General features: G+C 40.0%; 1 protein-coding gene across 1 annotated transcript; it reads right to left on the bottom strand.

Annotated features, from left to right (window-relative positions):
• Window positions 1-336: 336 nt before the first annotated feature.
• tnnc1a (troponin C type 1a (slow)) lies at window positions 337-4390 on the bottom strand. Its single transcript, XM_063884509.1, has 6 exons — window positions 4171-4390; window positions 2892-2922; window positions 2532-2678; window positions 1730-1844; window positions 1118-1254; window positions 337-979 (listed from the first exon to the last, which is right to left on the bottom strand). Exons 1-6 carry the CDS (start codon window positions 4192-4194, stop codon window positions 948-950), a joined length of 486 nt encoding a protein of 161 aa, XP_063740579.1. The 5' UTR covers window positions 4195-4390; the 3' UTR covers window positions 337-947.
• Between the last annotated feature and the right edge of the window lie 15750 nt (window positions 4391-20140).

Here is a 20140-nt window from a genome sequence, read left to right as displayed (position 1 = left end):
TTGCAGTGATAAATCAATATTTAGGGTAGACAGTTGTTTTTGGTAATACATCTGTGATGTTTCAGGCCTCATTTGTTGGTTTATTTGCTGTGTGAACAGCAGGACAAGCATGTGATCAGCCTTTAAAATCTAAAGAGCAGCAAGGAAAATCAGGTGTGACAGTAAACCAAATATTGTTTGCTTTCTTAATAACAATTGTAGAAAAGCACCAACCTAAGGGCAGCAAAAACTAGTCAAGCCAAACACTACCCAAGATCCTTAACTATATTCTTAAAGTGAGTATTATGAGAAATTTAAATATGATCGTTCACACAAAATGGAAAATTGACAAACGACTACTCTGACAAATACAGATTTTAATTACATGAGCGCACATTCCAAACAAATTGTTCATGTAGAAATATGCAAAGGGGAACGAGAGGAGGATACAAAGTCCTGAGGGTAAAATAAAGAAATGTACACAATGTACAGTACACAAACTGGATCTAGTACATTGCTGTTAAAGAATGAGTAGTCTAGTAAAAGTATGTTGACTCATGGACAGATTCTGCTTTGTGCACGCATACATTTTCTGGCCAGCTAATAAATATAAGCCTCTCAGTAAGAAGACCTGTAAACTGGCTGAGGCACTTCAGGGATAAGATTTAGTTGATATTTCGAGCAGCCATACTAGTACACTATGTTGCCTCTATAGAAAATATAAGTAATTTGGATACATTTACACAAATTCTGTATACATGGGCGCCAGAAATAGTTACAAACTGTATGTACAACGATGCAAGAGATGGTAGAAAAATACATAAACCTTTAGCTACAGTTTTCGACTGAATCTTGCAAAGTCGTTTTGTTGGTTCCATCAGCGGCATCCAAATCAGCTTCCAGTTTTCCACAGATGACTGTCACAGAGATATCCCAAAATAACACTCTGGATCTTCTCTTGTTATTAATTACTCCACTCCTTTCATGAACTCCAAGAACTCTGTAAAATTAAGGAACACATGGTTAGAAAATGCTGATGAATTTATCAAGCAAATGTGTTTTTCTGCATGTATTTTAGTGGAATGAGAAAAGGAGGTTTTATGTCTTATATTACTGTGACACATTTCAAACTCCTAACCATCGTAGTCAATTTTGCCATCGTTGTTCTTGTCCCCATCTTTCATCAGCTCCTCAATGTCGTCCTCAGTAATTGCCTCTCCTGTAGATTCTAGCATCATTTTCAGCTCGTCCAGGTCAATGTAACCATCTGCGTTTCTGTAAAATCAAAAGGAGTAAAATGTACTAATGCACGTAACAAAACCTAAGTTAAGCTTCACAGATGGCAGTGGAGGAGGTGGTGTGTTTTTGTGTGACATGTCACTGATCATATCTTGCATTTAAGTGTTTGGGAACCATCATTGTGAGAGAGAAAAAGTTTGTTCTTTGATGCTCAGACGAGGTGTCTGGCTCACATGGAGTGGGTGTTGGAAATATACTGAGCTGTCAAAAAGGATTACAGAGCAAAATGCACGCTGTACTATGCAGAGCAACTTGGCATTTTGTCAGTACACATAATTGCACATGGGGAGCCAACTTTTCTGGAAACACGGTATGAAGAATTTGCTTACTAGTGTATTATGATTTCCCCATGATAGCATCCTCTTCTTGTAGATATTGTACATCTTTGACTTTACTCTATTTTGTTCTTTAATGGGACAAACTAGCAAGAGGGTTTGAACAAACAACTCACTTGTCAAACATGCGAAACAGCTCTGCCAGTTCTTCTTCTGACTTCCCTTTGCTGTCGTCCTTCATGCACCTCACCATCATCACCAGGAACTCATCAAAGTCCACCGTGCCGCTCCCTGGACACACACAAAATACACTCCATCACATCCTCATAATCCACACGGGTAAGACTTTTGTATCATGTAACCACCAGAATTCCAATGTTTTCCTTGGAGGCCCAATGTACGAGCATACCAAGTAAACAGATATCCAAACACAGAACTGGAACCTTCAATGATTCATAACCACATTCGATGGTCTTTTAATACAAATTCACAGGATTGTACCTTAAAATTAATTTATAATTCGTTATAAAACTATAAAAAAACAAGTTATTTTTAGTACTATATAAAACATATATATCTGCAGTTACTACGGCCCAAAAAACACAGATTGGGCTTTAAATGTCTCCTAATATGGCCTAAGTTACACTATATTACAACATGACATTTGCATTGAAGCTTTACAAAGGAAATGTAATATGTTATTCTTTAAGTTTGATCATCACAACACATGGAAAATTAAAGATGACTTGTGCATCATCCAATACACATTCCCCTTTAATTCAGTCTGACAGCCCTTGTTGCGGTAAGACCCTTGACAATCATCTGACATTAGGTTCAGAGGGTTTGCACTGCACATGTCTGCACCACATGATTATGCCATGATTGACTTGCTAGCTGGTCCTTGGAGTTGAAGAGGTCAACAACAATCAACCAATCATTTCGTATGTTGTACTTTAGCGCAGCTGTGCTTTGATTTACCGTCTTCATCCACCTCGTCAATCATCTCCTGCAGCTCCTCTGGTGTGGGGTTCTGGCCTAGCATCCTCATAACCTTCCCTAGCTCCTTGGTGCTGATGCAGCCGTCCTCTGCATCTTGCACAAAGATGTCAAAGGCGGCCTTGAACTCTGTAACAGAAGCATATGGGGAATTAACTCTATAACACGGATACATTTGATATGTTCCTGGACAGGGTGAGCCACACTTTGAGACTAGCTTTAACTGTTATACAAAATGTGTAGATAATTATATAATTAAAGTCATATTTAAGGAAAAAAAAGCAAGAGTTTCTGAAATGAAAAAAGAGCCTGAATACTTTTAAGAATGTGTAAATTACGCACCATTTTTCTGTTCGTCTGTCAGCTGCTCGACCTGCAACAAGTAACACATTTAAACAGTTAATGCTTTGGTTACCTCATCATAAATGCCATTACTGGATATTTATCTTACATCATATTGTATTTCCAATGCTCAAAAAGCCATACAAAATTTAGCAATCATGGAAATGAGGACTCCTTCTTCTCCTTATCTGTTCTGATAACTTTTCTATCCACATAGGTAACATTCCCACAAGCTGGGCCATCCTTGACAAAACACAGAACCTATATATCACGTGTGAGAGCCAGTTAGAGGAGGAGTTAAAAATAAACAGACAGGATCAGGAACCACCGATAAGGACACGATACAAAGCGCTTTAAATTAGCATAGCTGTGGATCTTGCCCAACAATGGAAAAGTAATCCTGGCAAAGCTACCACGAATGAGAGAGGGAGACAGCTGCTTATGTAAGAGTTATTGTCAGTCGTCCACTATAAATTAAACACAAACACATGCATACGCACTCCTCTGGTATTAATGTATGAAAAGTCATCTAAACAAACACTAATGTACATTCCTGTGTGTGTTCACTGTCTCAGCTGCACTGCTCATTTGGGATGTGAGTTGACGGGACAGCCGGTGGACCATCGTGGCGGAGGAGGACAGAGACAGCCACACGGCGTCGGGCTCACAGATAATGCTGGAATTCAGCCGTGGGGGGTTTATCTAAACCTGAAGCCCTTCTCTGGCACCACAGAACCACGGATGTATGAGCAACTGGCCAAAATTAGCCATGTGAAGTGGGACTGCTCCATTTGAAGTCATGAATGAAGCAGCACAAAGTAGAGCGGGGTCCTGTCCTGTGTCAGTGACCTCCTGAGTGGCTGCTATCAACTCTGATAGGGCTGAAGTAGGACAACATCTAGAGACGTATATGGTGTCAAAGGCTCCTTTGACCTCAGCTGGTGATGGACGCGTTGTGCTGCGCATGCCGCATCAACAGGGATTTGTCAACCATTTAAGTAATGTCAGATAAACAAACTGATGGGGGGACCTTTTTATACAACAAACACACAAGGGCCACAACATACCATATAACGACCTCTTCAATAGGAAAAAGTAAAGTCTTAAAATGATAAATCACTGAGTGTGTCACAAACTATTAATACATGACAGGGATTAGGGTTTGTTATCACACTCATACCAGATTTAGTACACAAACAGATTTTTGGTGAGCATCCAACAAACTAAAATCACTTCATCAGAGCCAAGTGCAGATTTGAGCATATGTGAGAGGACGTACCGCTGCCTTGTAGATGTCGTTCATGTTGGAGGCTCGTCTGCTGCCTGTCCTGACGGCGTCCTGGCACAGAGGAAGGAGGTACTGTCCAGCTCAGGGCAGGACACTGGCCCCATCCTGAGAGGGTTTTATAGCCGGAGTCTGGCGCTGTCTGGTCCCTCCCCGGGCGGACCAGCCTTCCCTGTGTTTGTGCCTCGGCGTGTGTCCACAAATGTGTGTTTGTGTATGTGTGTCATTTTGGCCAATCTGTCACAATCACCGGGCTCAGATAAAAATGCGGCAGCTCTTAGGGGGCATACTTTGGAATGGAATGAATTGAGGGGGGCATGGTGAAGCCTAATCTCCAGAGAGGGGACTATAGAGACACTCAACATTCCTCTAGACCTGGGCCAGAGACGCAGAGGGCTCAGGAGGTTTGTGTGTGTGCGTGGGTATGTGTTTGTAGGGCAGGGGGTGGTGGAGGAGGTGAGAGGCTGGAGGCCAGGATGGGATAGACGCAGACTTCAGCCAGCAGACCATGAAGGGAGCAGAGAGAAGGAGGGCAGAACTGCGGAGTCAGAGCAGAGGAAGGTGTGAGTGTGTGGCACAGAAAGACCTGATCCTACAGGCAGGTATGTGCACGTGTGTGTGTGTGTAATATAGACTTTTTTTATGGCAGACATTTTGGCTTGTCATAGTAGGAAAAGCACAGGGTTAATTTTGATGATGGTTCCATTCCATGTAAGGCTCCTAGTTAGCCGTGACACTGCACAACACTGGGGGCCTTATGCTGGGACACCTAAATGAATCGCAGCCATTGTTATTGTCGTAGTTACACCTGCGGTTTTATTGATTTGACTGCCATGACTGAAATATGTTGAAATATGTATATATATGTTGTCCATGAAATTGGAAAATAAGTTAAGACAAATCACCTTTTCGCAGCTCATAGAGTGTTCTCATGTTGTTTTCTGTAGAGACAGAGACAAAAATATGAGATGTTAAAGGTACGAAAATGATGAAAAATAATCATATTCTGTCACTTACCAGCTATCTCTAACCCAGAGCAAATAAAACCCAACAAACCAAACCACAAACTTGCATTTATTTACTCCCCATGTTCCTGAAATCATACACATTAGATTCAGCCTATGAAAAAGACAACTCAGGCAATTCCCAGTCTTCATGATTCATGAGGTTGTTCAACCTTAGCCTTCATGTGCAACACAGCTTTAGTCAGCAGAGGGTGCTGTTCACTATATATCGAGTACATTTAATTGTTGCGCAAGCCTGCCTCTGGATATCCAATTTATCAACAGTGGGGTAGGTGAGAAATCTGGGTCAAACAAACCAAACACTTGCAGACACATTCAAATTGAATTGTACACAGTGCAAGACTTTGTAGCATTTTTTTCATGTTCTTTTGAAACAAGGCCATCTCAATCACTTGACTGTGTGAATCACACATGTGCTCTCACAAAAAACTCATTCAAGCGCACATGCACACACACACACACACACACACACACACACACACACACACACACACACACACACACACACACACACACACACACACACACACACACACACACACACACACACACACACACACACACACACACACACACACACACACACACACACACACACACACACACAGCATGCTGTGGCAGGCATTCTTAGTGACGAGTGATCATGCTGGTTTATAATGGGATGCTAATGGGGACTGGCACAGTTTACAAGCATCATACAGCTACTCAGAGGCAAAGAGAGCGCTCACACTGAACATCATACATGTTCTTTATCTTACAAAGACACAGATCTCCTGACAAAGACCTCACATCAGTGCACAACCGTCACATGCAAAGGTGGAGCCTCCATGGAAATAGACAGGTGGTGAGGTGCAGAGGGAATTTGAGGGGGGGGCAAGAGGCAAAATTAGATTTTGTACTGGTTTCGATGTGTCTTTTCGAAGTCATTTGTCACAATTTTTGTGATCAAAACACACAGCACTGCATTGTACTTTGCTGTTGGATTTCAAAGCAGAAAAGAATCGTCATCAATGGCACCGACTCCATCAGCTGAAACCCACAGCATACTGACGAGTCTACATGGTCAGCCAGACGCATTCGTTTGGAGAACTGAGTGCAGTCTGGTGGGTGCCAGGAGTGATGAGCAGCTCTGCAGGGGGCACTAGATTCTAATGTAAAGCTTCCTTGAGCGTGCACACACATGCTCACTCAGCCACACACACGCACACACACTGTAGTACCAAAGACTGGCACACACACCAAAGAAAGCATATTGAGTGCTGTTTCATTGGAGCTCTCAACCAATTTCCTCTTACAGAGGAAGGCTGACGAAAGAGCCAGCCATGTCCTCCACACAGCGCAATCAGACAGCGCATCTCAAATCCACAATTCACCGCACACCGCTTTTTGAGGGGTTGCCATAGAAACTCTGCTGGGTAGAAGCGGGCAGAAAATGAGAGGAGATGAGCGGGGCTATTTCCCCCTCCACCTCCCTCTGCCTCCCTGCTACCACATATTGTCCTCAGAGTGAATGTATTATTTTTCTATTCCCTTATATACATGCCCACATAAAAAATTGCATGCATATACAGGGGGTCACAATTAAGGTTAACAAAAGCTATTTGTGCTTCAGAACCATTCATGCCAATATACTACATCCACAAGTCCAACTGATTACATTTCATGTCTCAGGCTTGATACTGGAATAAACTGCTTTTATTTCTTCTTTACGTGCATCTAACCAGGTTATGAGAAATGTTTTTAAGTTATGCACATTGTGTTTATGAATTCTACTTAACATAATAATAGTTACCTGACTGGCTTGTTAACTGAAAAGCTGAATTCCCATCAACTGAAATTGTCTCCTGCACAAAAGATTATAGATTGAGTGCGCAATATGTCAAAATGCTTGAGGCTAACATCTCATGCTAGCAGTACTGAATCAGCTGGACTACATTTGTGAAGATCTACTATACACAGCATACATCATGTCAATTTCAATTCTCGTGTGATATAATGATTGGGTTGACGTGCAGCTGAGCTTGAAGCATACGTAGGTCCTCCGCTCTCTCCTCCTCCATCGCTCTGCGTCCTCACCTCCTTGATTGCCAAAGGGAGGAGGGGTGCTGAGCCCTTCAGCCTTTCTTTCTCTCGATCTTTCCTCCCTTGCATTCTCCATCCCTTTCTCCTTCCCTTTCTTCTTCTCTTTCTCCATCTCTTCCTCCTTTCATTGATGACCAACCTGTCAGCAGCTCCTGTTGAGGCAGGCTGTGAATGATCTGCATGTGACTGAATGCTACACAGTGTATTTCCACCATGAAAGCATATCTGCCTGTCCAGTGAGGGCTTCATCAAAGAAGTCCAATCTCTTATTAGTGACAGCCAGTAACCCAAATTGAAGGATTTATCTTTAGAGAAGAGGGACAGGGTATTCTTGACTTTGCTTCACTGCGTTCAGTGGTTTCTTTCTGGAACTCTTTGCGCTGAGGCACTTGGTGTTACGCGGTGTTCCTTACATCAGAGATCTAATGAGCCAGTGGCCACATTAGCTGGAGCGCCAATAGAGCCACGCACTAACTCTCTGCCAGGGGGCAGAGTTTTCCAGTCCACTGGACCACCAAGTCCTCTACCACCATCTCTACCCGAAACCCAACGCCCCCCATGCCCCCCCAACCTTTATAATAGTGCAGGAGACACCCAGAAAAGATTTATGGCAGAAGAAGTTGCCTTCAAGCAAGAGGGAAATGTGTTCCTTCTATGGCAGCAAAAGGAGCAGTCAAGATTCGGTCTGAGATTCATCATGGAACAGAATGTTGGAAAAAATAATAGTGGAAATGTTTTATGAAATTGGAAAACATTTTGTAAGGTTTCCTTCCATTTTGGCTACCCGACCAATATCCTAGTGTATTTTAGACATGTCTACAAAGTTTTGTAGTGTAAAATAATGTCACATTCTTGATGCCAAAACATACAAGCACAAATATCATCCAGGTGCCACTGTTCTAAGGAGATCAAACAGTTATATTGTGGTCAAACCAAATGCAAAAAATATATTCATAAACATAGCAGTAACACTCAGTTCAGATCACCACACTACAAAAGCATGTACACGCACAACATCACAATCAAGGGAAAGTAAACCACAAGATGTCAATATTCGAAAACTTTATCATCCAATATTTATTCGATGAAAATAAACGTGTAAAAAAATATTTTCGATTGTTTTTTATAAAAATCAGCTGACTGTGAAACACTGAAGAAGCAAAGCCAATGTCAGCAAAACACTAGAATTAAATGAACAGAGCAAGAACAATAATTGAATGCAATCATTTCTCTTTTTCAGCCTTTAGAAATAAATGCTTTGACAAGAATTGCCTGTCTCTGTAAATATTTTCCCTGCCAGCAGACACACACATACAAAAACTCACACACACACACACACACACACACACACACACACACACACACACACACACACACACACACACACACACACACACACACACACACACACACACACACACACACACACACACACACACACACACACACATATTTTGGATTTGTCAGTGTCCCTGTCTTCTCCTCTTCCCTTCAAATAGCAGCTCTCTGAAATGGAGTCTGCAGGCCCTCAGGGTTTCTGACAATGTTTCAGACATTCCTGAGTAAAACGAACAGCGGTATAACTTCAGAATTGCTAGATTTAAAAGTTTGCTCTTTTAAAAGTGCATTGAGAGAAACCGGTTCACAATTACCACTGTCATCACCGATCATCCCTGTTTTATTCCCTCTTTTTCAACAGTTATACAGTATATTGAATTAAATGGCAACATTAATATTGTAAATAGTCGTTTTTAAGAAAATAATCTTTGAATGTTACATCCATGTGTATTAAGTACCCTGTTGAAAAATGCATGGTATGAGTCCCCTTGCAAAGTTGTCGGACTTTTTAGCTTCATCAAAGAGATACTCCTCTGCAGAAATCTGTGAAAGTACTATAACTAACTAAGTAGCAAAGCAGGAAAGCTCAAAAAGTATAATGCATGTTAACAAAGGTTATAATAGGTTAAAATTATTGGATGAATTTCCAGTCATTTCTTTACAGATATCCATGTTTCTCCTAAGAGTGTATCCTACTGAAGTCGAGGAACGTTTGCTTTACCTTTGCCTGTCTTCACTTTAAAGTCTTGCTGTACATCCTCACAAAATCAGCTAGCCAGACTGTACACTCGTGCTCTCATAAGAACAACAAGGCTGCTGTATTTATGTCCAGGTATTTGCTTTTGGCCGGTGCTGATCTGTGCTCTGTGTGTTGTGTGTCCAAGAGAAAATGTTTTGAAATGGCTCTGTATCTGGGAAACTGTCTGAACCCCCAACAGACTGTCACCAATAGAGCTGCACAATGCGAGATTCTGTGTAAAAATACACCAACTTAACCGGACTAACACTCTGAATTGAAAATGCAAAAGAGAAAAAGTGTGTACCATCCCGAACAATCAATTAATTACTAGCTATTTGGTCTTAAAAGGACATTTAGGCAAAAAAGGAAAGCAGTTTAAAGCGACCGTGTTTATTGGTCTCCATAATGCTGCCATTTCATCCCCGCAACATGCATAACGGCTAACTAGTTCAGCCCTGGCAGCAATAAGGCATGTCAGACTGTTATCTCTGCTCCACAGAAGATGTTCATCTATCTAAACAAATACTTCAAGTAATAAGGGGAGAGAATACGTGTCTAATTTTATCACCGAATGCATTGCTTTTCTAGGTCTAACAGCTGGAGAAAAAAGACCCTCTGATGGGTCTTTAGACACCTCCATCTCCGCCCTCGGTGAGATGTGGGTCCAGAAGTACAGTTTTGTTTGTTATACAATCCATGGAGCTGTCTGGGGATGAATGCCCTCCAGAGGCTCATTCATAAGATAAATTGGCCTGAAATTCATGGGTCCTGCAGACAGTCTGTGTCTCTCTTTGTATGTCTCACTCTCTCTCCTGCTTTTATGACGCAAAAGCACTCACACAAACACACGCTAACATACACACACGTCCCCTAATGCCCTCGTGTTCTTCCATGTTATTCGTGGTTGCAGTACGCCGGGGCTAAAAGCGGAAGAAAAAAAACACCTTTGCATCTGTCTGAGTAGCTGAAGTCCAGCCTAGGGCCTGCAACGCTTCAGTGGAGTGTGCTGTGATTTGACAAGGCCAGTGACAGGAGGCACTGTAAATATCCGGCTGTCATGTGACTCATTTTTTGGCCTCAAGGAACCAACGAAAGGTCAACGTTTCCTAATGCCAATGCCAACAACTAAATTAAGTGACTTCATCTCTTGCTCATGCATATGTACCATTTTAGGAGATGGATACATCGGAGGTGTTGCATCCCACTGCTCATGCAAGGCAAGGACCATTCACGTTTCTAGCGGAACACACAACAAGCATCCATGCATACTCACAAACACAAGTACACACTGGGTTGGTTATACAAGCTCATCTGCCATGCTGAGACGTAGATATACAGTATATGTATACCAACACACACACTGTCACGCATCACAACCTCTGGGTTTGTCTTCATGCATGTCATGTCTGACAGTGACAGCAGAGCATTAACACGTCTGCACAGCTTCTCTCATAAAGCAAATTGTGATCCCTGTTCTTTATTTAAATGCGGTGCTAAAGGTTAAATAGAATCATTTCGCTGCGTCACTAGTTTAATACAACAAAGATAATAATCTTGAAATGATTTGGCATTTTTTGTGCAACTGTGAATGAATGCTTTTGTTTTAGACAATTATCCCGCATACTCACATTCGTCCAGCCTTCAGTCGAATACTTTTACTTATTTGTAAATGCAACACAATTTTTCTGCTTAATTGGAAACAACAACAAGTGTTATGAATAAGGAGAAGACAATCCAGCAAACAAAATCATTTCTATTACTATTGTGATATATAAATTCAGAAATAGATTAACAACAGTCCAATATACAATCATTTGTTGGAAGGAAAAGCTGGGGGACAGAGCTATAAGTAGTGGGTGTTTTAAAGCAAAAATAGAAGCACACAAATGACCAAAAACCCTGAAACTCTCTAATGCACCCAGTGGAGTAGCACCTAATGGAATATCTGCCCATGTTTTAAAACACTCTACTGATTAATTTGGAAACTCAAATCAATTTTCCAGACCGCCACTGGTTTATGTCCTTGTTAATCGGACGCTCTACAAATAAAATGCAGTACACTTTGTACAATTTACTGTGCCATGGGGAAATATGAGAGATAATGGAGGAAATATGTTAGACCGAACAAGCAGCAAGTCATGGGTCTCTCTCTAAGTGGAGGCTGAGGGGTGAGAAATCTAACAAGTTTGGGATTTGTTTTTTTAAATGGATTGCATTTAAATAGCGCTTCTCCAGTCTTTAGGACCCATCAAATAGCTTTTTACAACACATGTAAGCATTCACACTTACATCCAGAGACTTATTATACGGAGGTGCCATCTGCTCATCAGGAGCGATAAACATTCACACGTGTACACTCACACACCTTTTGCAATGCCATCAGGAGCAATTTGGAGTTCAGTATCTTGCGCAAGGACACTTTGACAAGTTGACCAAAGGGGTCTGGGATCGAAAAACCAAACACCCTAGTGGTCGACCACTCACACTACAATGATCAATAAGGTTGAAAAGAGAAAGGAGCAGCCAGGTTCAGGTTAAATTGACACACAAAATCAGTGTGGGCCAGAGGCACAAAATTATTGAGAGGAGATCTACTGGTTGCTAACTTGTGTAGTTTCTGAACAACTAGCTCAACTAGATCTTTTGCATCTTTTCTGCAACATAAAATACCTAAGTGACAATAAAAGCACTTTATAAATATTAGCTTTTTCCTTTTTTGTGGACAGGTACTATCTAGACTTGGGATGATTTATTAATCATACATCAAGATTTAGTAAAAGCCCCTCATCAAACACAATACTCAAAAAATGCAAGTATATCCAGACATATTCCCTGGGTAATCAATTAACTTGATTCTCCATTTTGCTTAAAGTGTAAATCCAGCAGCCTCATGCTCATGGATAAATGACTGAAGGTTCTCCCCAGACACAAGCTCAGGGCCAAGAGTTCAGGCGGCCCCTGAGGCAGAGCTTCCGAGGATGTGGTTAATCCTCCTCTATTGTAATGTGCATCGCTCTTAAATCAATGCTATATCAAATGTCAATAAATTAATATACAATCTTGAATTGTCCTTCGATACAGCAGCCAACCTGGCCTCAGGCAAGGACAGTCCAACCCAGGTGATGATCATCTTAATTATTTATTGTGACCAGATATGATCTACATCTTCAATCATGTATGTAGTCAATTATTAAATTAATTACAAACTTCAAATTGTATGTGTTTATATTTAAGATGTTATGCAGAATTGTAAATATGTAAAGAATGTCATCATTGATGAAAGTATTGTATTAATCCATTTCTACAAGGGAAAGCTTGCCCATGAATATTCGTTTTTCTTCTAGCTGCAGAAATAATAACTTGCCCATGATGTTGTTTTGGCCGAACAGTCCACATGTGTTTTCTCCACTGACATTCAGTGTCTAAACCATATGAGTTTGGTCCTGACACATTCTCATACATGTTAGAATAATTGTTGCACTGTGAGATGTGAATTTGTAGAAACAAATGACTTGTGAATCATTTATAAAAAGGACTTTATTTAACTATTTCACACTTCACTTTTTGCTGTTGTGTTACACACATTACGTTTTATTTCCGGGGGAAGTGAAAATACTTTACTTTTATGATTATTAGCCGATTATTCTATCCAACACTTCCCATACTTTTATACATTTAGTTAACTTCTTCTGAAAAGAGCAATGGGTTTATGTCAGATAATGTAGCCAAAGAAAATGAGTATATATATGTCTGGACAGTGTTTGGTAACATGTAACATCAGATGGTATTGTTTGCACTGAAATGTATCATCATAGATACAGAATTAATACAGGTTGTGATAAACAATTTGTTATGTTAAATCTGTGAAACAAAAGTGGGTGTGTTGAGGTTTATTTCCAAAGGCTTAAACTCAAGATGCATCTAGCAGAGTCATCATTTTCCCCTTCCCTGGATTTAGCTCATGTTTACCTGTGGGCTCTGTTATTTTATCTTAGGCTAACAGTGTTAGCTCTGACCAGGCTGATGGTGCTCCTGATAACCGTTTTTTTCATTGTAATTAGTAGTTAACAAAGCTCTTCTCCAAGATGTTAAGGGGGTTGAAGGAGTGGTTTGCAATGGATTAAAGCTGACGGCAATGCAAATGCAAATTTGCTTCTCCAAGCTTTACGTTAAAGCTCTGAATTGGGAGCTTAGCTGGGGAATTTTGTCCACATGCTCCCACCTATTCTTGTAAGTGCTGGAAGGATTCCGTGGTCTCACTGATGGGTTGGACGACCAGCTCCCACAGCTTTGAAGCTGATAAACCTTTTAAAACCATGACAAATATTTTCCTGCAATTTTGCCAGAGGAAATGCAAAGAAATGGAATAGGTAGCAGGCACAGGAATATGAAAATGTGCTTCATCCACCTCAGACTCCCAAGCATACAGCTAAGTTTGTCTTTGAAAGGCTGAAGTGCTTAGTGGTGCACAGCGCTGAGCTTATGCTACACTGATTGTCTCTTCTAGAGCACTCTTCCAGATTTTAAAGCACATTAACCTTAAGGTCCTGCAGGGATATGGCAGCCCCTAATAGCAAATAATGTCACAGCATGAAGACATGAGGCGTGTTGTGGAACGGTGATCAGGCAGCATTTAACTGCACAACTGTCAGTGGCGGACGTGGTTTCATGGCACAAGTTAGGCGGCAAGGGTGAGACATCCAGTCAGTTTCCATAGTGATGTGGTTGAATGGAGAGGATTAGCAGGGGCAGTGTGGTGGGAAAGGATTGCAGGCTTCTGTCAGAGCTTGCATTTAAAGAGCTCCATGTCTCGGCTCCCTCCTATTTGGTGATGCTGATGATGGACCCTTCATCTCCCTTCACTCCTCACACTTTTCCCGATTCAGACGTGTTTTTTGTGCACTGAAACTCTCCTTTTTCTGTGGCGGTTCCTCAGGTGTGCAATATTGTATCAGCCAATTGTTGGCCATGGTACAAAATACATCTTCAGAATGAACAGCTATGACAGATATTCTTAATGTAATGACATTACAGTGTTGACGTGTCTCATGTTATATACAACTTTTCTGAAGTACAACTTTCCTGCATTAGGAACGACTGACTGTTTTATCAGTACTCACTTAAAAGCTTCAGATTATACTGTATGGATTAGTGCAGATCTGAGGTTAAACATGACTCATTGACAGTCATTTTAAGAGTGTAATACTTATCACAATGATTAACCATTATGTGTCCGTAATCTCAGTCTAGTTTCAACTCATTTATCTGCAATGCGATTATTGTGGATTTGTCATTATTTGTTTAAACATTGCTTTTAATCCTATTGTTTTTATTCTCTATTGATTCACTTTTAATCTGCTTTTAATGACAACTGACCCAAGAAAAATAATAATAGGAGCTGAAATGCAACTCTTAATTATAAAAAGAGCAGTTAAACAAGAAAAAGCCAGAAGACAAATGAATATACAGTATCACAAGTATCATTTTAGTCATTATCCAACATTGTACCTTTAATAGGGTTACATTTACTTGCTCACGTTTTTTATCCAAAAAGCAAATAGCTTTAAATACACCTTTTCATGGGATGCTTTTTAATTTGAGAAGCTAGCTATTAATGCTTTTTAGAGTTACCGTCCACATCTAAGGACAAGTTTTAAATGTCATCGCTGAGGGCAGTTTTTTATTTAACATGAATTTAAAACGAATTATTCTTGATTAGAAAACATAAAAGGCTACACACAGAAAGGGGTTGAGGCAGAAGCAGTGCCGGTTCAATGCCAGGGCTGACGATGACCTCAGTGAAAATGAGTTTTCTGTTTGAGGAATCCAGAGGCTGCCAACGTATGAGGGAAGTGATGTGAGATTTTTCAAACAGTAGAACATTGTGGTCATCATTTCTACAATATCGGAATCATGGTTATCATACTGACCATCAGCATCTATACTTCCACTTAAAGATTTATGTTTTGTTTCTTTATTCGCAGACATTATATAATAAGCAGCCTGCTGGATACGAAACATTAACCTCTAACCCATTCTTTAGTGCAATTTCTATGTTTTGATGATTTCACTTGACCAACTCATTTCATATATAGATTGAAATAGTTGTTAGTAAATAATACAAGAGATAGTATTTGGTTGAAATGCAATTGATGAGAATGTATAAGTGTATTAGTACATTCATGATCCCATAGATAATTTAGAGCTTATTTTCTGCATAGATGTGGTCAGCAAATATTAAACAAAAGGACAGTATCAGCAATATTTCCACCTTATATCCCTTTTGAGAAATAAAGTACTACATGTCTGTTTGCGCAAATATAAACATTATTTTATATTTATAAAATATAATGTTTATATTTGCGCAAACAGACATGTAGTATTTTAGACTACAAGTGTGACCACGTGTTTCAACACACATGGTTTTTCGGTAAGGATAGCAATACAGAATTTAATTGTATTACATGTTTTTCTCATTTTGAGAATCAATCATGCCAGGTAATCCCTGTAAATGAGTTGTCAGTGCTGAGACCACTATGTCCAATTTGCCACATAACCTTTTTTTTAATACAAATAATATTGTTTATAACCATTTAAGGTGTTATTGCTAGAATACATCCAGATGCATGGTTCTAGCGTAATTCAATTCAAAGGCCTTCTAGATCTTTGACATGCATTTGTATGATGGCATATATTCCTGTATATAGCCTAAATGTGCTTTGTAACCCTCAGAAGCCTAATCTGCTCCATTAATGGACTTTTTGTAGAAGTTAATTAACCATTTTCAATCATAGCAGTACAGCAATCCCAGTAGAGAACCATATAAAAGGAGGGAGAGACGGAGACCGATTATGCTGTTGCCTAGCAACACATGTACAAAATTTGAAGCGATTGAGTGCCCCCATACTGGTTCTCATGGAGGTCATATGTTTACTAAATCCACACCGTGTGCTGGCTGTCACACAGGGGTGTCCACAGATCAACACAGTTTCCTGTCCACGTCCTGCTCACTGCATGTAGACGTGTCGATGCCAGGCATGTTAAACCTGCATCCAGGCTGATTCCTCTTAAATCATGGCGGTCTAATTCCATGGATTTGTGGAAACGGCATTTCTTTTGAGTGAGTGGCAAATGCTACATCAGAATCCCAACAGAGGAAAAAGACCATCTTTTGCAGCCATGGGATTTAACTTCTTCGCATAGTTGATCCCTTCAGGAAGGTAAAAGAAAATAATAATAAATACCCCAGAGGAAAACAGAGCATGCTCCACAAAAATGGTAGATGATTCACTCACTATTCCTGAAATATCATTGGCCAGCCCACCTCACCGATTCCTGCATCCAACAATACTTCACTACGCATGTAAATAATATCTGGCAAAACCTGTTTGCTATAAAAAAAACTAAAAAATTGTCCTCAGCTTGTTTTGCTTGTTTGTAAATTGCGTGTGTGTGTGTGTGTGTGTATGCGCCTGTGAGAGAAAGTGAAAGAGAAAAGGAGGCATACAAAGACACAGAGAGAGACGTAGGGAGGGAAAAAGAGAGAGGCGAGACAGAGCTGCTGAGACACTCACTTCACAGCAATTTAGGTCATGCTAAACAAATGCTATACTGAAGAAGCACAGACAAATCCGAGCATCTAGCCTTGAAATGATTTCAGTACATCTGAACGCTACACGCATATCACAATGCATCGACTCAGAATGAAACAAAGCTGTACATGCAGTGACTGTCTCTGGTGTTTAAGTGCAGCACGTGCAAGTGTGAGGTAAATGTAATAAATCATACCTGGGTGGGCCAAATTACATTTAGGCTTAAAATGGAGATATTGAATGGGCAGTTATTCAGTTATACGTTACTTCCCCGGTGACATATACCAATCCCTTTTAGCATCAAGACACAAGTGGTACACCACAGCAGTATTATACTCTACACTCTCTGTGTGCTCACAAGTCAAGAAGAATGTACAGGAACAATCCAGGTTAGAGGCAGATGAAAACAAAGAGCAGACAGCAACAGAAAAGAGGCAGCACATCCAGGCTTCTGACAGCATAACTCTTTGTGGGATTACCTAATAAGACATATTTATCTTCCAAATACCCTGTTGAAGACTGCCTTGCTGTCAAAACAAAAAGGCTTTTGTAAACAGCAAGTGTTGATTTTTTTGTTTGTGTATTTTGCAGATTTAGTTTTTATGTAGCAACTTTTAAGCAACTACATTTATCCTGAACAGGGAAGCAGTATTTTCTTATATGTCATCTTTATAATTTCATTTATGTTATCTTTGTCTATTATCTTTTTTATGTACAAATGGGAAAACTGAGTTTAGATGTGTAAAAATCACAATTCTCACTGGTGATTGTCAAAAGTCACCAGATCGACTGCATGTTTACAATAAAAAAATAAGGGCTGTGTACACAATTCTAGAAGAAGGAGAAAAACAAGTCTGCGACAATATGAATAAAATATGTGAATTGCTTATGATTAGCATACTAATGACTAATCATCATGCTAATCAGTTCATTTTGTGGCCTCAAATTGCAGGCTGGTGTTGAGTATATGAGTCCATGAAAATGCATTCTGAAAAGTGAGAAATGCTCAGAGAATTAAACAAAGATAAGCAGCTAAAGCAATCATTTCAAGGTAGATTACCAAACAGAATACACATGATGGGAGAAAATGGTTTGTATATTGGCCTTTCCCACTGCTTGAGCCACATACAAAGATATCAATTAGATCCAAAATGGTTTATTGTTATTACCTTAAGTTTTTCTAATATATATACATATCTATGTATATACATATATATATATTATGTTTAGGCTTTTATGTTAGATTTTCAAGTTTAGTTTTATTTACTTACATTTCTAAACATATCTTGCCCATTATACATTATTTAGAGGAATATGTTGCTCATTACTGGGTATAAAGTGTATATAGCTATATTGTAAAAAAAAAACAGAATAAAAAATAATCAAATAAGAGATCTTAAGGTTAAGTGCAGCACTTTTCACATCATTCTGCAAATTCTCCCCCTAACATTAAGATGATGTTACACCCAGTGGGCCAGAAAAAGAGTGACAACCCAAGACTCAATCTCAGTCACACTTTAAAAGCCATTACAAGAAAGGAAAAGTAATCTCAGCCTAATGGAGTCCATACAGCAGCCAAATATGAGCTTCCGACTGAAATTAGCAGACAGGGGGCTGCTGGAGAAAAAAGGCAGTGAGCTGCATCAAAGCAGAGCTGCTGGGTTAGCAGGTCAGCTGGCTGAGCGTACATGTCACCAGCCTATTGGACACGCCTGTGTGCTCCATCAGCAGGTGTATAAATATGTGTCATGTTTCACACCCTATGTCCACAAGGACTGCAACCCAGATGGGATTTTAAATGCTGCATTTCATGTGGTATCATTTAGTAGGTTAGTTCACCCCTCATTGGTTTGCCATCTGCTGCCCTCTCAGCCTGTGATATGGAAATTCACACTGCAATCTAAACGCTCCTGATCTTCCGCCAGAGCCTTTCCAGAAGTTTGCACAACAGTCAGTGTGGAATGACTCCACCTTACTGACAAAAAATAAATCCATTCACATATTTTATATATATATATATATATATATATATATATATATATATATATATATATATATATATATATATATATATATATATATATAAAATGTATATAGCAGACATGACATGTGGAGATTTAGAACAGACTACCATGCCTTTAAATGTAGTAAAGTTGGTAAAACACAAAAAAGTAGAAGCCAACGTGACATCATAGTTCACGCAACAAAAACGGCTGAGCTGAAGAGAAACTTCTAAATACTCAAGTAAATCAAACAAGTGGGCCCGTTTATACATGCGTAGTATCACTTACCTTTGCTCTTGAAATTGACGATCTGCTCTTTGAAGACAAGTTTAGTTCTTGTGTTTCACTTTCCGGACGGTTTCTGTAAGAAAAAACATGAAGATAAAAAATCCGCGGCTGGATCCACTCTTCGCTGATTAGCTGTCCACGTGAACACTTTTTCACAGTCCCGTCAGTTTTCCCCGCTGATTTTCTTTTATTTAAAATTGATTTTCTTCAATTATGAGCTTATAGTCCACGAGTTTTTTCTTCCCATATCATCAACTCATTTGAGGAAGACGCCGGGCTTTGGACGCTGGCTGAGACACCAGTGCCCCGTCCCTTTACTGACGGGCTCCCTTTATCACAATTTGCCAGATTTACAGACAGCCGCCACTGGCCTCACCATCCAGATGAACGCGTTTGGACCAGATAATGCTGCTTATATTAACCCCCAATATGTTTCCATTTTGCACCTCGACCATACATTTCATTACTGGAGGGGAGGGGGTTCTCTTTTTGTGGGGGGGGGGGGGGTATTTTGTGTTGCTGGGCGCCGAAACAATTGCTTTTAAAAACAGTGAAATCCTATAAGTGTTTGAGGTAAATAACCTGAATGAATTACCTTTTTAAAAAAGCCCTAAAAGTGACCAATTTTGAGAACTTTGAAATTGGAATAGTCTGTTGTTTTTTTTGCAGTTTGGAGAATTGTAAAATGTGCTTGTCTATCTATGGGAGGTCAAGGCAAAACATTTCAAACGATTTATATGATATATGAAAACGGAGGGGAAAGAGTAAAGCAATTAGAAATATTTAAAACAAACAAACTGCAAGTGCGATGTCAGTGCAGCCTGTAGACGATGAGGAGGAGGAAGAGGAGGGGGGGGGCAACTTTGAAATGACATTGAGGCCGTGTAGATGGGAGTT

The sequence above is a fragment of the Eleginops maclovinus genome, chromosome 1, assembly GCF_036324505.1.
Source record: "Eleginops maclovinus isolate JMC-PN-2008 ecotype Puerto Natales chromosome 1, JC_Emac_rtc_rv5, whole genome shotgun sequence".
Classification (NCBI taxonomy): domain Eukaryota; kingdom Metazoa; phylum Chordata; class Actinopteri; order Perciformes; family Eleginopidae; genus Eleginops; species Eleginops maclovinus.
Note: the sequence above shows the minus strand (reverse complement) of the source record. Positions and strands in the feature narration are given on the sequence as shown.